The sequence below is a fragment of the Petaurus breviceps genome, unplaced genomic scaffold, assembly GCF_028583685.1.
Source record: "Petaurus breviceps papuanus isolate PSGF00001 unplaced genomic scaffold, PetGlider_PUasm1.0 91041, whole genome shotgun sequence".
In the NCBI taxonomy this organism is placed as follows: Eukaryota; Metazoa; Chordata; class Mammalia; order Diprotodontia; family Petauridae; genus Petaurus; species Petaurus breviceps.
In genome coordinates, this window is record NW_027187400.1 from 22,741,074 (window position 1) to 22,754,005 (window position 12,932).

The window sequence follows — 12,932 nt, forward strand, 5'->3', positions numbered from 1 at the left end:
CTCTCTCCCTCCCATCTCTCTCCCTCTCTCTTTCTCTCCTCTCTGTCCCTCTCTCTCTCCTCTCTCCCTGTCTCTCTCTCCGCTCTCTCCCACTCCCCCCCTCTCTCTGTCTCCCTCACACTGTCCCCCTTTCTCTTTTTCACTCTCTGTATCTCACCCCCTTCCCTCCACAATCTATGTCAGTCTGTCTCTCCCCACACATCTTCAGTAAGGAGCCAACTCAAAGAAGTTGATCCTGAATCCATTTCTTCTTCCCCTCTGCCCTTTCACAGGTTCCTAGGAACTGTTTAGTAACTATAGTTGATCAATACACAGCAGAGCCAGTATAGTATAGTAGCCAGGGAGCCAGTCTTGAAGCCAGGAAGGTCTTGGTTCCAGTCCCTCTTCTGACTCACATTATTTGACCCTGGGCAAGTCCCTTCACCCCTCATTGCTTCTGACAATTTTCAAAACCTCTGAGTTTCAGAGAAGGTGCTGATTTGTATTGGAAGAGGGAATTCTATATGCTGATGAAAGTATAGAACTGATTCTTTTCCCTATTTATGTAGCAATTTACACTGAACTGAGTAAACTGCACCACCTGCCTCATCCGAGCCTCAAAGCAGCCCTTTGGGGTTGGTAGTATGAGTGTTATTATTTCTATTTTACAGGTGGAGAAACTGAGGCTCAGATAAATGAGGTCAGTGAATTATCCAAGATCACACATTTACTAGGTGAAAGAGGTCAGATTCAAAGCCAGGTCCTTTATCTTCAGATCCAGTGATCTTCCTACTCCTCATGCAGTGAGCATTCCTAACAGGTCACCTGAACCATTCTCTCGAATAAGGGCTGGTGATTTGGGGAGTAGCAAAGGGAGGGGTGTCTGGGAATATTCATAAGACTCTAGAACTTCCATGGGCTTCAGCATAGCCCCAGGCAAATCGGCAACCCCCATGGGCCAGACCTTCATGTGCTTCAGCACAGCCTTGGGCAAACAGGCAACCTCCAGAGTCAGATAACCATGTGACTCAGTGTAGCCCTGGGGAAACACAGAAATACCCCACCAGCCTCAGCACATGCCAGACCCTAGCCCTAGGACCCTGTCTCAACACCATGTATATTGCTGGATCCCTAGGGCCTCCAGCAGCACCAGTTCCAGCAGAACTTAGACAGTAAGAAATTACCAAGGAAAACTGCTGTGATATCCTGTAACCAGAGGGCAAAATAGGCATTGAAATAATCCACCTCAGGAAAGAGATCCCAAAAGAAAAACTCCATGGAACATGCCAAATTACAGAACTATCAAGTCAAGGAAAAAATACTGCAAGTGGCCAGAAAGAAACAGTTCAAATATCAAGGAACCACAGTCAGAATTACATAGGACTTAGCAGCTGCAACAGTAAAGGATTGGAGGTCATGGAACATGATATTCTGGAAGGCAAAAGAATTAGTACTATAACCAAGAATCACCTACCCATCGAAATGAACATTCAAGGGAAAAAATGGTCATTCAGTGACATAGAAGGATTCTAAGATTTCATAAGGAGAAGATCAGAATTGAACAATAAATTTGATCTCGAATAACAAGACCCAAGAGAAGCTTTAAAAGGGAAAAAGGGAAAAGAAACAGAAAGGATTCCATGGAGTTGAACTGTTTATATTCCCTACATGGGAAGATGATACTTATAGTTTTTTCTTTTTATTAATCAATTTTCTTTTAATTTTCAACATTCCCTCCACAAGATTTTGAGTTCCAAATTTTCTTCCCATCTCTCCCTTCCCCCACCCCAAGATGACATGCATTCTGATTACCCCTTACCCCAATTTGCCCTCCCTTCTATCACCCCCCCCCTTTTCTTATTCTCTTCCCTTCTATTTTCCTGTAGGGCAAGATAGATTTCTACACCCCATGGCCTGTATATTTTATTTCCCAGTTGCATGTAAAAACAATTTTTAACATTCATTTTTAAAATTTTGAGTTCCAAATTCTCTCCCTTCCTCTCTCCCCATCTATCCTCATTGAGAAGGCAAGCAATTCTATACAGGTTATACTTGTGTAGTCATGCAAAACACTTCCATAATAGTCATGTTGTGAAAGACTAACTGTATTTCTCTCCATCCTATCCCGCTCCCCACCTATTCTATTCTTTCCTTTGACACTTGTAATTCTTAGAAATTGTACCGCTAATAGTACAGCTAAAAGAAATATACATAGAAAGAGGGTATGGATATAAGGTGAATTTGATGGAAGGACATTAAAAATAGCTAAGGGATGAGAAAGAAGAATACATGGGGTGCAAAAGGAAGCAAGAAGTAGAATGGGGTAAATTATTTCACATGACAGAGTGCAAAAAACCTATTACAGTAGAGGGAAAGACAGGAGGGTGGGCAATGGGCATTGCTTGAACCTTACTCTCATCAGTATTGGCTCAAAGTAGGAATGATATACATAGTGAGTTGAATATAGAAATCTATCTTACCTGACAGGAAAGTAAGAGGGGGAGCAGAACTTACTAAGGAAAATACTAACCACATCCAGCTAAAGAACTAACAGACTCTGAACAAAGATTAGCTTATTTTTTTTACTTTACTCTTTTTTGTGTTTTTTCCCCCTTTTCATGTACTACTAATATGGAAATATGTTCTACATGGTAGCACATGTATAACTTTTATCTTGTAAAATCTTGTAAAAATGAATGCTAAAAATTCTTGACATAATTGGGGAAAAAAACACTATTTTTTTTTTTAAGCAATTGGGGTTAAGTAACTTGCTCAAGGTTACATGGCCAGTTATTTCTGGGTGTGGTGCCAAGTATCAGAACCTCTCTTACTCGCTGAGCCACCTGGCTGCCCCCCAAAAATACTATTCTTAAAAAAGAGAGAAGTTGCTTCCTATCTACGGACCTCAGTTTGCTAATATGCAATATAAAGACAATAGACTAAGTGTTCACCAAAGTTCCTTTCAGCATTAAATCCTATGATGCTGGGATTTTTATTTCAGGCTTTGCAAATCTCCTCTCCAACATATAAGGCAAAAGGGCCTTTGGCTAGGTCTCCAAGCACTTTTCTCAAGCTTAGGGGAACAGACCAGTTCCTTCTAGTCTCTGGGGTTTGGAGAGCAGGTCAATTTAAAATCAATTGACATGTATTTATGAATCCCACTATACCCCAGGCAATGTCTTGTGTTCTCATCTCTATAGTTTGAAAAAAGGGGAAAAATGAGCTTCCAATTTGAAGAGGTTATCCCTAGAAGGGTTAAGTATTGTTCCTCAGCTGCCCAGAGACCCCTTCACCCCTCCCCGCCAAGTGCAGTCTGCCCTAGTCAGTCAGGTCCTACTCCCATCCCTGCCATAGGCCATTCAAGCCAAAATTCCTCTTACCTATAGGAGGTGACAAAGCATTTCTTGACATGGGAGTCTGGAAATTCTGTCCCCTGGTTTCTAGGTATGTCTTCCACTTTCCATTTATCTCCTTTGTTCTTGTCAATTCTCCAAAATTTGAACCCTTCTAGAAAAAGAATAGGTCTTTCAGAGATCTTCAAGCAAAGCCCGATGGATCGCCCTCCACAACATATCTTGCAGTTGCCCTTCTCTCTATCCAGTCACCCCTTAGCTCAGGCCTCATCACCTTGGAAAATGTTTTATGGCAAAAGGAAAAACTGTACAAGTAAACCTGAAAGTTTTACTTCTTATGACTCAGCCTCAAAGTTCTGCAATGAATTAGAGATAAGATGTCCACTGCTACTACTAAGCAGAGCTTAGAAGGAACGGGCTTATTCCCCTTGAGAAAAGTGCTTGGAGACCAAAACATCTTTTGTTGCCTACATTCATAATTGAAGGAAATGCTAGACTGTAGTTAGAAATTATGGAAAAATAAAGACATAATTGTTTTCCTCATCCACATTCAAGAACTTCCTGAAATCTATCCCTAGCCAGGTCCGTGGAGCCCAGGTTAATAACTCCTGATCTAGGATAAAGCTAACACTGCGGCTTCAGTCTAGAATGTACATGAAGGCCTAGAGACCACTCTGAGACAAATAGAAAAACTATAGGAGCCAAATGGAAACTGCTTCAGGTGATTGGGAATACTGCACGTGTTTTCAGTCATTTTTCCACTCTCCATGACCCCTTTTGGGGTTTTCTTGGCAGAGATACTGATGTGGTTTGCCATTTCCTTCTCCAGCTCATTTTACAGATGAGAAAACGGAGGCAAACAGGGTTAAGTGACTTGCCTAGGGTCATACAGCTAGGAAGTGTCTGAGGTCAGATTTGAACTCAGGAAGATGAGTCTTCCTGACTCTAGGCCTGGCACACTATCCACTGTGCCCCCTAGTAGCCACATGGGAGAACTACACATTATTTTCACTCCAAGGAGAATCTTCTTCTCATTAACAAAGGAGATTATCAAAGAAGCTTAAATATTCCAATGGGATAGAGCGTCCTCTGAGGTTAAGCATTGCTTGAATGACAAGCAGAGGGTCATATATGATGACCTTAGTCATTAGCAATGGCCTGACTTGGGAATGAATCCCTCCTTACCTATGGCTATGGACTTATGTCTGGAGGTTCTCAGGTTGGGAATGAAGTCACCCACAATGCACCTTCCACACCTACCACCCTGTTAAGGGGGGCAGCACCCTGACCCATGATTCTGGGAAGAATATCAGTGGGATTGTACTGTTAGTCTTTACTGACATGTGGGAGACTGAGCCCCCAGCAAAGTCTAGATGACTCATAAGAGTTATTAGAATGATGTCAGAGATGTGGCTCAGAGTGGGGAACCAGTGGACTTTCTGACCTTTACAGACGTAAAGCACTGTCCTTTTAAAATACAGACATTTTGGTTACTGAAAGTGGGGAGAAAGATGACATTTGTGAAAGAGAAGTGGTCAGAGACAGGAAGACCAGAAAGAAAACGATCACTTCAAATAAATGTATTTAGAGGGGTTGATTCAATGCAGCTCAAAGATACAATGGTGGGAATGGCTGCAATGCACTGTGGTCCAACCCACAGGCATCTCAAACCCAACATGTCCATAACAGAACTCAATATCTTCTCCCCAAACTCACCCCTCTTCTGAACTTCCTCAAGTCATCTGCATGTAACTTCTAAAGAAGTGTTTTGAAAGATATAGCTGACAATTAGGAATCAAAAAGCTGTTTGGGAACTATGGGAAAGCTCTTTGTCTGTCTTCTCTGTTTCTTAGAGACTTGTGAATTTGTGAGGTTTTTAACCTGTGGTAGAGAAAGGAAGCTGTGATATGAGGCGTATGATATTCTTAGCCACAGGAGAGGAGAAGGTGAGAAGTCAGAGACCAGAAGAATAAACAAGCCTACCAGCTGCCTGAATAGGGAAGGCAGTTTTTTTTTTTTTAAGCAATTGGGGTTAAGTAACTTGCTCAAGGTTACACGGCCAGGTATTTCTGGGTGGGTGCTAAGTGTGAGCCCGGATTTGATCCCAGATCATCCCAACTTTGGGACCAGTGCTCTTACTCACTGTGCTACCTGGCTGCCCCTAAAATGTGTTTTTTTTTCTTTTTGGAGGGGCAATTGGATTAAGTGACTTGCCCGAGGTCACATGGCTAGTTTTTGTGTTAAGTGTCTGAGGCCAGATTTGAACTCAGGTCCTCCTGACTCCAGGGCCAGTGCTCTATTCACTGCGCCACCTAGCTGCCCTGGGAAAACAGTTTTGGAGACTGCCCTGTACTCGAAAGAAATGGAAAGAAGAATGAAGTCAACCAAGAGAGCTAAATAAAGGCCAGCAGGTTCTGTAGCTCCCTGGAAGAAGCAAGACCTGAGATACTAGTGGGTCCCACCTTGGGCACAGGGGTTTCGGATCAGGTTCCTCTGGAGGCTGCAGAGGAAGTAGAAAACCTTCCAGTCGGCTACTGGTTGGTCCCAGTTCTCGGAGATGAAGCCCTCTCTCTGGCACTTTTGTTTCCATAGGGTCACCAAGTCGATGAGGTCCCTCCACAGGCTGCAGACTGGCCGGCAGTGCCTCAGCAGCTCCCGGGCTGGCACCAGGGAGAACAGCTCCAGGAGGACATTCTCGGGCAGATCATTGATGGAGGCCATGGCCCTGGCGCCAGAGGAGAGGTACATGGTGTTGAGAGGTCATATCCATACTGGTCCTGGTCCTTCTGGGGTATGGGCTGAGGAAATGCCTATACATTGGACATGGGTCATGTCTTGGGCCCCTTTCTCTTCTCTCTCAATGCTAACTCTTTTGGTGAGCACATCAGATCCCGTTATGATCTTGATGGAAAAGATTCCCCAGTCTTTACATCTCACCCCATTCATCTTCTGAATTCTAGTCCCTCATCATCAAGACCACTTTACCAAATAGCCCATAGGCATCTCAATCCCAACACTTCCATAACAGAACTCTTTATCTTCTCCCCAGTCTCACCTCTCTTCTGAACTTCCTTTTGTCAAGGGCATCACTATTACTCTAAACATCCCAGTTCACAACCAAGGAATCCTCCTCAATCCTTCACTCTCCCTCATTCTCTACACTAAAACAAGACAGAGGAGTAGGACATGATTGAATAACAAAAATAAAATCCTCCACAGCATGTCTCAAAAAAGCTCTCTTTTCTGCACTCACAGGGCCGCCAGCCTCTCTCACTTGCAATCCATCAACCAAAAAGAATTTATTAAGAACCCACAATGTGCCAGGGATACATAAAATGAAAAGGAAATAGTTCTTGTACTCAAGAAGCTTACAGTCTATGTTCCTAGGGGGGAACATATGAAAAACTAAAGTAATTTGTTTCGGGAAATATAGGAAGTTGGGGGGATCAGCAAAAGCTTCATGTGGAAGGTCAGGCTTGAACCTTCATAGACGCTAGGGATTTTAAGAGGTGGCAGTGAGATGAGAGGTCATTCCAGGGATAGGAACAAAGGCTCCAAGGCTGGAGAGTCATGTAGAAGCAACAAGAAGGCTCCTAGGGCTTGACCCTAGTGTGTTTGAAGTGGAGTAGTGCATAAAAGGAAAGCAAGGCTGGGTCAGGTTGTAAAAGGCCTTTTTAATTTTAAACAATAATTTCTTAAAAATTTAAATTCAAAAAATTTAAAAATGAAAATTAAAAAAAATCCCAACATACACTTACTTGTTTTCCATCGGTGTTCCTCTGTGCTCCCCAGAAGCTCTTCTTTCTGTCTCTCCAGCGGATTTTAGATCTTCTCTCATTTAACCTTTCTTGCTAGGAATAGGGTGGAGCTAACGCTTTTGTGTACCAGGGCTTCCTGGGTAGAGCTCTTGTGGTCCTGAATCTAGTAGCTTCTAAAACTGCTAGGTTGGAGAGGTCCAGGTAATGTTCCTAAGTAAGGAGAGCAAGGAGGGGGGAGAGGAAAGCTGTGCTGAGCCCTGGAGACCCAAATAGAAAGGTGAAATCTCTGCTCTAGGCTTCAAAGCCAGGTTACATTTGTAATGGGGAATGGGTAGCTAACATTTATTTAGTGCTTACTATGTGCCAGGGACTGTGCACTGACTATAGTTATTATCTTGTTTAATCCTGACAACAACCCTGGGAGGTAGGTGCTATTATGATCCCCATTTTATAGATGAGATAACTGAGGCAAAGAGTGACTTGCCTAGGGTCACACAGCTAGGAAGTGTCTGAGGCCAGATTTGAACTCAGGCCCTGGTACTCTATCCCCTGTGCCACCTACCTGCCTTCCTATGCTGTAGGTAGAACCAAGAAGTGGGAGAGCCTGAGTGTGCTGAGTGGAGAGATGGTTATGATGTTGAGGCCATTTATACCCTGATCCTCCCACACCAGCTCCAGGTTTTGAGAAATGGTTATTTCACTTTTGTATTTAGTGACTATTGAATTAGCACCCTTTTCTACTTCTTCATCCAGAAACCAACCAGTGTGGGAAATCTTAGGCAGAGATTTCCACAGACCAAAATCTAATCACCTGATAAGGGAAATTCTAAGTCTGGGCTAATAGGTACATTTGGGCTCATTATATTTGCTGAGAGAGGACTGGAAAGGATCAGTTCTCCCTTTTGTCAAACAGGTGACAGGGAAATTGATAAGTGTCTGCAACCAAGATATAGATGATCCAAGTTATGTATCTCAAAACCCTCATTGTAATATTCAGTTTTCATTGATTGTCAACCAGAATTGAGCGATACCCCTCAGGAACACCTGCTCTTTGAAGGGTATATAAACTGTGACACCACCACCATGAGGGGTCTTTTGTCCAAGAGAGATGACTAAATGACCATCTTTTTATTAATAAATGTGCTGGCTTTATTAATAAAATGATTCTATTACCCAGAAATGACGTCTCTCAGAACTTTTAAAATGGTCACAAGGCCCTCCCCTCCTAAGAAAGAAAAGCAAAGCAAACAATCCCAAACAACAGAAAAAGGAAATACCTCCTGCCTGGGCTTAAACATGGCCAGGACAGCATCATCCCTCACTGGCTGTTATTTGTGTACAGGACCAGCTGTGGGAGGAGCATGGATGGTCACTTCTGGTAGAATACCTGGGAGGAGAGAGCAGGGCTGCTCCGAATGCAAAGTTCAGTGGCACCATAGTGAAGTACAAAAAGTCTAAGGACCTGTATTCAAATCCTGGTTCTTCTATTTACTCTGTATGTGATTTGGAGCAAGGGACTTCCCCTATCTGGGCCTCAGTTTCCTTTTCTGTAAAATGACAGGGTTGTTGTGAATGACCTCTAAGGTCCCTTCCAGCTTTAAACCTTGTATCCTAGGATTCCATGAGGGACTGACCCCACTCTTGGCCTCCTTGGGCCTGGGGCTCCCAGCCACATATCAAAACTCCTTGGCCAGGCTTCTGGGAGACCCATTGTATTTCTCCACCCATGAGTAGAAGGGCTGTATCAGAGGGTAGTAACCAGACACAGTCAAGAGTGTAAACAATGCTTCAGACACATATGACAGCAAGAAAAAATAGTACTTGGTCCCAGGAAGTTCTTATCCTATACAGTTATCCTTTCCTATCACAGTTTTAATTTGTCATGGATATTAGAAGTTAAATGTAAACTTTGGGTGAGTTTTATGGAAGCTGTACCTGGCACTCTCAGGTATACACATACTTCAATGAGCCAGATCCCAAGTCCCAACACTGTTCCAGCCCCACCTTCCAAGTGCGGAGAGGTGGCTGTGAAAAGCCAGCAGGATGGATCCCTGAGGTTATGGCACTTCAACCTCACCCCACCACAGATAGCTCTATCCCTGGGTCCCAAAGCATTCCAGAGGAGTGTAGCAGGAAAGCACTCTCAGTGCAAAGTTTTCATCTTGACCCAGGGCTCATTTCCAGGGGTTCCTCCTCCTCCTGCAGGTCCGGAGGTTAACCTGTCCCTGCTCCTGCCAGGGTTCACACACAGGGAACTCTGCTCCTGCTCGAGGTCTCACCTGGGGAGGGGATGCTCCATTCCAAACTCTCCCTGCTTCTGCCTGGGTCCAGGTGCAGTAGGCTCCAGAGCTTCCTACCCCCAGTTTCTTTATCTGGCCCACACCATCCCAAGTCTGTGGCAGCTCATCTTCCACCAGCCTTACATGGGGAGGGGCCGCTCTGGTCTGGGCTCTGGGCACAGTGAAATAATACAATAATTGGGAAATAATATACAACTATTCCAGTCTCACAAAACCCCATACTTTCCTTTAGTATTTTACTCTAGTCCAGTGTTCCAGTGTTCTTACACGGGTTGGTATCAGAGGTCTCCTCTCCCTACTAACATCATCCACTTGTATAGGCAAAGTATCCTTCCTGTAAGCAAGCCTCCCCGCCCCTTCCCAAGGCAATATCTCACCTCAGAATATATTTACACTTTTGACTAATAGGATCAGAGCCAGAAGACACCAAAACCCACTGTGACTCAGCACAGCTGTGAATTACTAGGGTTCAAAGGAAATTGATCCTTCAGATGTTTACAATTTAGCATGAGCCTAGGGAATTGAGATTGTTATGGCCATGCATCCTGGAAACTAAATTCCAAAAAAAAAAAAAGAGAGAAGAAAAGGAAAAAAAAAGACAAAAATCCCACCTTGATTGTGCTTACACGTGCCTATCTCCTATCCCTCACACCCACTACAAGGCTAGTTTATCTTTTCCACCAAATATTCCACTGATGACATGCTCTATTCTAGATCCCTTCACAATTGACAGAATCATAAATCCAGAGCTGAAAGGGACTCAGAGGCCACTGAATCCAACCTCCTGATTTTACAGAGCATGAGCTGAAACCCAGGCAAGTGAACTGGCTTGCCCCGTGCCAGACAAGTAGTAGGCATGTGAGATGAGATTAGAACTCAGATCCCTCTGATTCCAAGTCTGGTACCTTGTCTATTACATCTATATTGCCTTTCCTTCTTTGTCATAGGTCATAACTTACTCACACCCACCATCCATCTGTGTCGCCCTCTGAGTTGTGTTGTTTTGGTTGTTTAGTTGTTTTCAGTCATGTCTGACTCTTCATGACTCCATTTGGGGTATTTTTGGCAAAGATGTTGGAGCAGATTTCCATACCCTTCTCCAGCTCATTTTGCAGATCAGGAAATTGAGGCAAACAGAAGTTAAGTGACTTGCCCAAGGTCACACAGCTAGTAAGTCTGTGACTAGACCTGAACTCAGAAAGAAAAAAACTCTTCCTGATTCCCACCCTGGCACTCTATCCACTGTGCTACCTACTTGCCCCTTCTGGGTGGTACTCATCTTTAATTCAATAGGAAGCCATAGTATTCTGTGTCTCACAGTTGTGTAACACCAGGTATTAAAAGACAGGCTGTATTATTATGATTAATTAGAATAATTATTAGTATTAATTTATTGATATATGTTATTAATATTTAATTCCTCAATTATAACAATGTCATTAACATAATTAATTATGTTAATGTTGTATCATTAGTAATTGTATTGGCTTTATTATTAAGAATTATGGTATATAGTATTTACATGATGCTTTAAGGTTTACAAAGTACTCTACATGCTTTATCTAATTTGACAATATTTGATATTGTTATGCCCTTGCTTTATTGCTTTAATTAAGGTAGGATGGCCAAGTCCCATCTCTCAAGCCAGAAGAAATGTTTCCCCATCTTATTTGAAATTCCTGGTCTGACTAGTTGACCACTACACGAAGAGCACAGGAAACTTGTCTATCTAACTGGGTTTCAATATGAGATTATGATGCTGGAAAGATAAAGCATTCATTGAGTTTTCGCCTTCCCTGATGACCCTTGTATACCCAGGAAACTTGGTCCTGGGTCAGGTCAAGAGATCAGGTTTCCCATTCTCCCCAACCACATCCAAATCCCAGAAAAGGGCATGAAGTCTAGAACAGTTTGGGCCTGGCCATCTCGGGCCCCAGAATTCTCTCTGGCCTCTTGCATTGATTCAGAATTTTCAAAGTTGAAAGGGTCCTCATTGGTGACCTAACCCAAGCTACACCTGAAAAAGAATCTCTGGAACAGATGGGTCAAACAAGGGGCCACACACAGATGCATGCAGGCAGAGCCTGAACCAGAATCAGAAAAAACTGGGTTTGAACTCAGTCTCTGACACCCGCTGACCATTTGACCACAGATGGGCCAAAGAACATCTTAGTACCAACTTACTGAGATTATAAATTCTCTGTCCTGAAACTCTTTCCCTCCCCACCCCATCCCCTTTCTCAGCCCCAAATCACTTTCTGATGTTTTTTGAATGCTTGGTAAGATGTTGAGGTCTACCATTCACTGTGGGTATCCCAAAGAGCAATGGAAAGATGAATGGTGAGGAGTAGTGGGCTGCCAGGTATCCCAGGCACAGCAGAGAAGGATGTCAGCACGATAGCACTGAAACTCCACAATGACGCTGGACAGTGCCGCTGTTTTCATTGCCTTCCTTCTTTTTCTACAGGAAATGCAGAAACACAAAATTATGTCTTTACTCAAGGTTACAGAACTAGTCTTACTTTGTATCATTTCTCCAAAGACCTTAGTTCCCCTTCCAGTTTTACTATGTTTCATCTACAGGGACAATGGTCTCTGTTTCTCTGACTATTTCTCAAACAAGGATAGGGGGAAAGCACCCCCTCTCCCCCGCCCCGGACTCTGGAAAATCTATGTAAAATTTTTTTGGCCCTCCCTTTGTACCAGAGAAGTTTTCTGGCTGCATGGATTTCCTTCTCCTTTTTTTGATATTACACAATACGATATATATATATATATATATTTTTTTTTTAAAGCAATCAGGGTTAAGTAACTTGCTCAAGGTTACACGGCCAGTTATTTCTGGGTGTGGTGCTGAGTATCTGAACCCGGGATTCGATCTCCAGGTCATCCCGACACTGGAGCCGGTGCTCTTACTCGCTGTGCTACCTGGCCACCCCTACACAATACTATATTTTATGCATTTTTGAGTTTCTCATTTTTTTCTGTGTCATCTGCCTATCTTCACAAAATGCTCCCCTCCCCTCTAAAATTCCTGTTTCATTCTTATGAATAAATGAATGAATATCCAGGATATATGGAAACCGGTGATGGGGAAAAATCACTATGTGGAAGGGGTATACTTCATCTCCTGACTCCGGACATTTTCTCTGGCTGTGCCCTATGACTGAAATTCCCTTCCTCCTTGTATCAGCCTCTTGGCTTTCCTGGCTTCCTTTGATCCCATCTTCCACAAAAAACTCTTCTCCTTCCCCCTTAATTTTAGTGCCTTCCCTCTGTTGATTTCACCCAATTTATTCTGTTTGTAGCTTGTTTGTACCTACTTTTTGTCTTCCCCATTAGACTGAGAACTCCTTGAGGGCAGGGACTGGCTTGGCTATATCCCCAAGGCCTGGCCCATTGTCACATTGTTGTTCAGTCATTCAGTTGTGTCTGACTCTTCATGACCCAGTGGACCACAGCACACCACTATGGTCCATGGAGTTTTCTTGGCAAAGGTATTAGAGTGGTTTGCCATTTCCTTCTCCAGCTCATTTTATAGA

General features: G+C 43.3%; 1 protein-coding gene across 2 annotated transcripts in view; it reads right to left on the reverse strand.

Annotated features, from left to right (window-relative positions):
- The window catches only part of LOC138154453 (F-box only protein 44-like), a 47,363-nt gene extending 40,155 nt beyond the window's left edge, over positions 1 to 7,208 (reverse strand). The window contains exons 1-2 of one of the 2 annotated variants that reach the window (XM_069079247.1): positions 7,091 to 7,208; positions 5,795 to 6,057 (exon numbers count right to left, since the gene is read on the reverse strand). In XM_069079247.1, coding sequence (XP_068935348.1) covers positions 5,795 to 6,057; positions 7,091 to 7,170 — 343 coding nt within the window. In that variant the 5' untranslated portion in view covers positions 7,171 to 7,208. The remainder of the gene's footprint in view (positions 1 to 5,794; positions 6,058 to 7,090) is intronic. The other variant, XM_069079246.1, reaches the window with a different exon arrangement.
- Between the last annotated feature and the right edge of the window lie 5,724 nt (positions 7,209 to 12,932).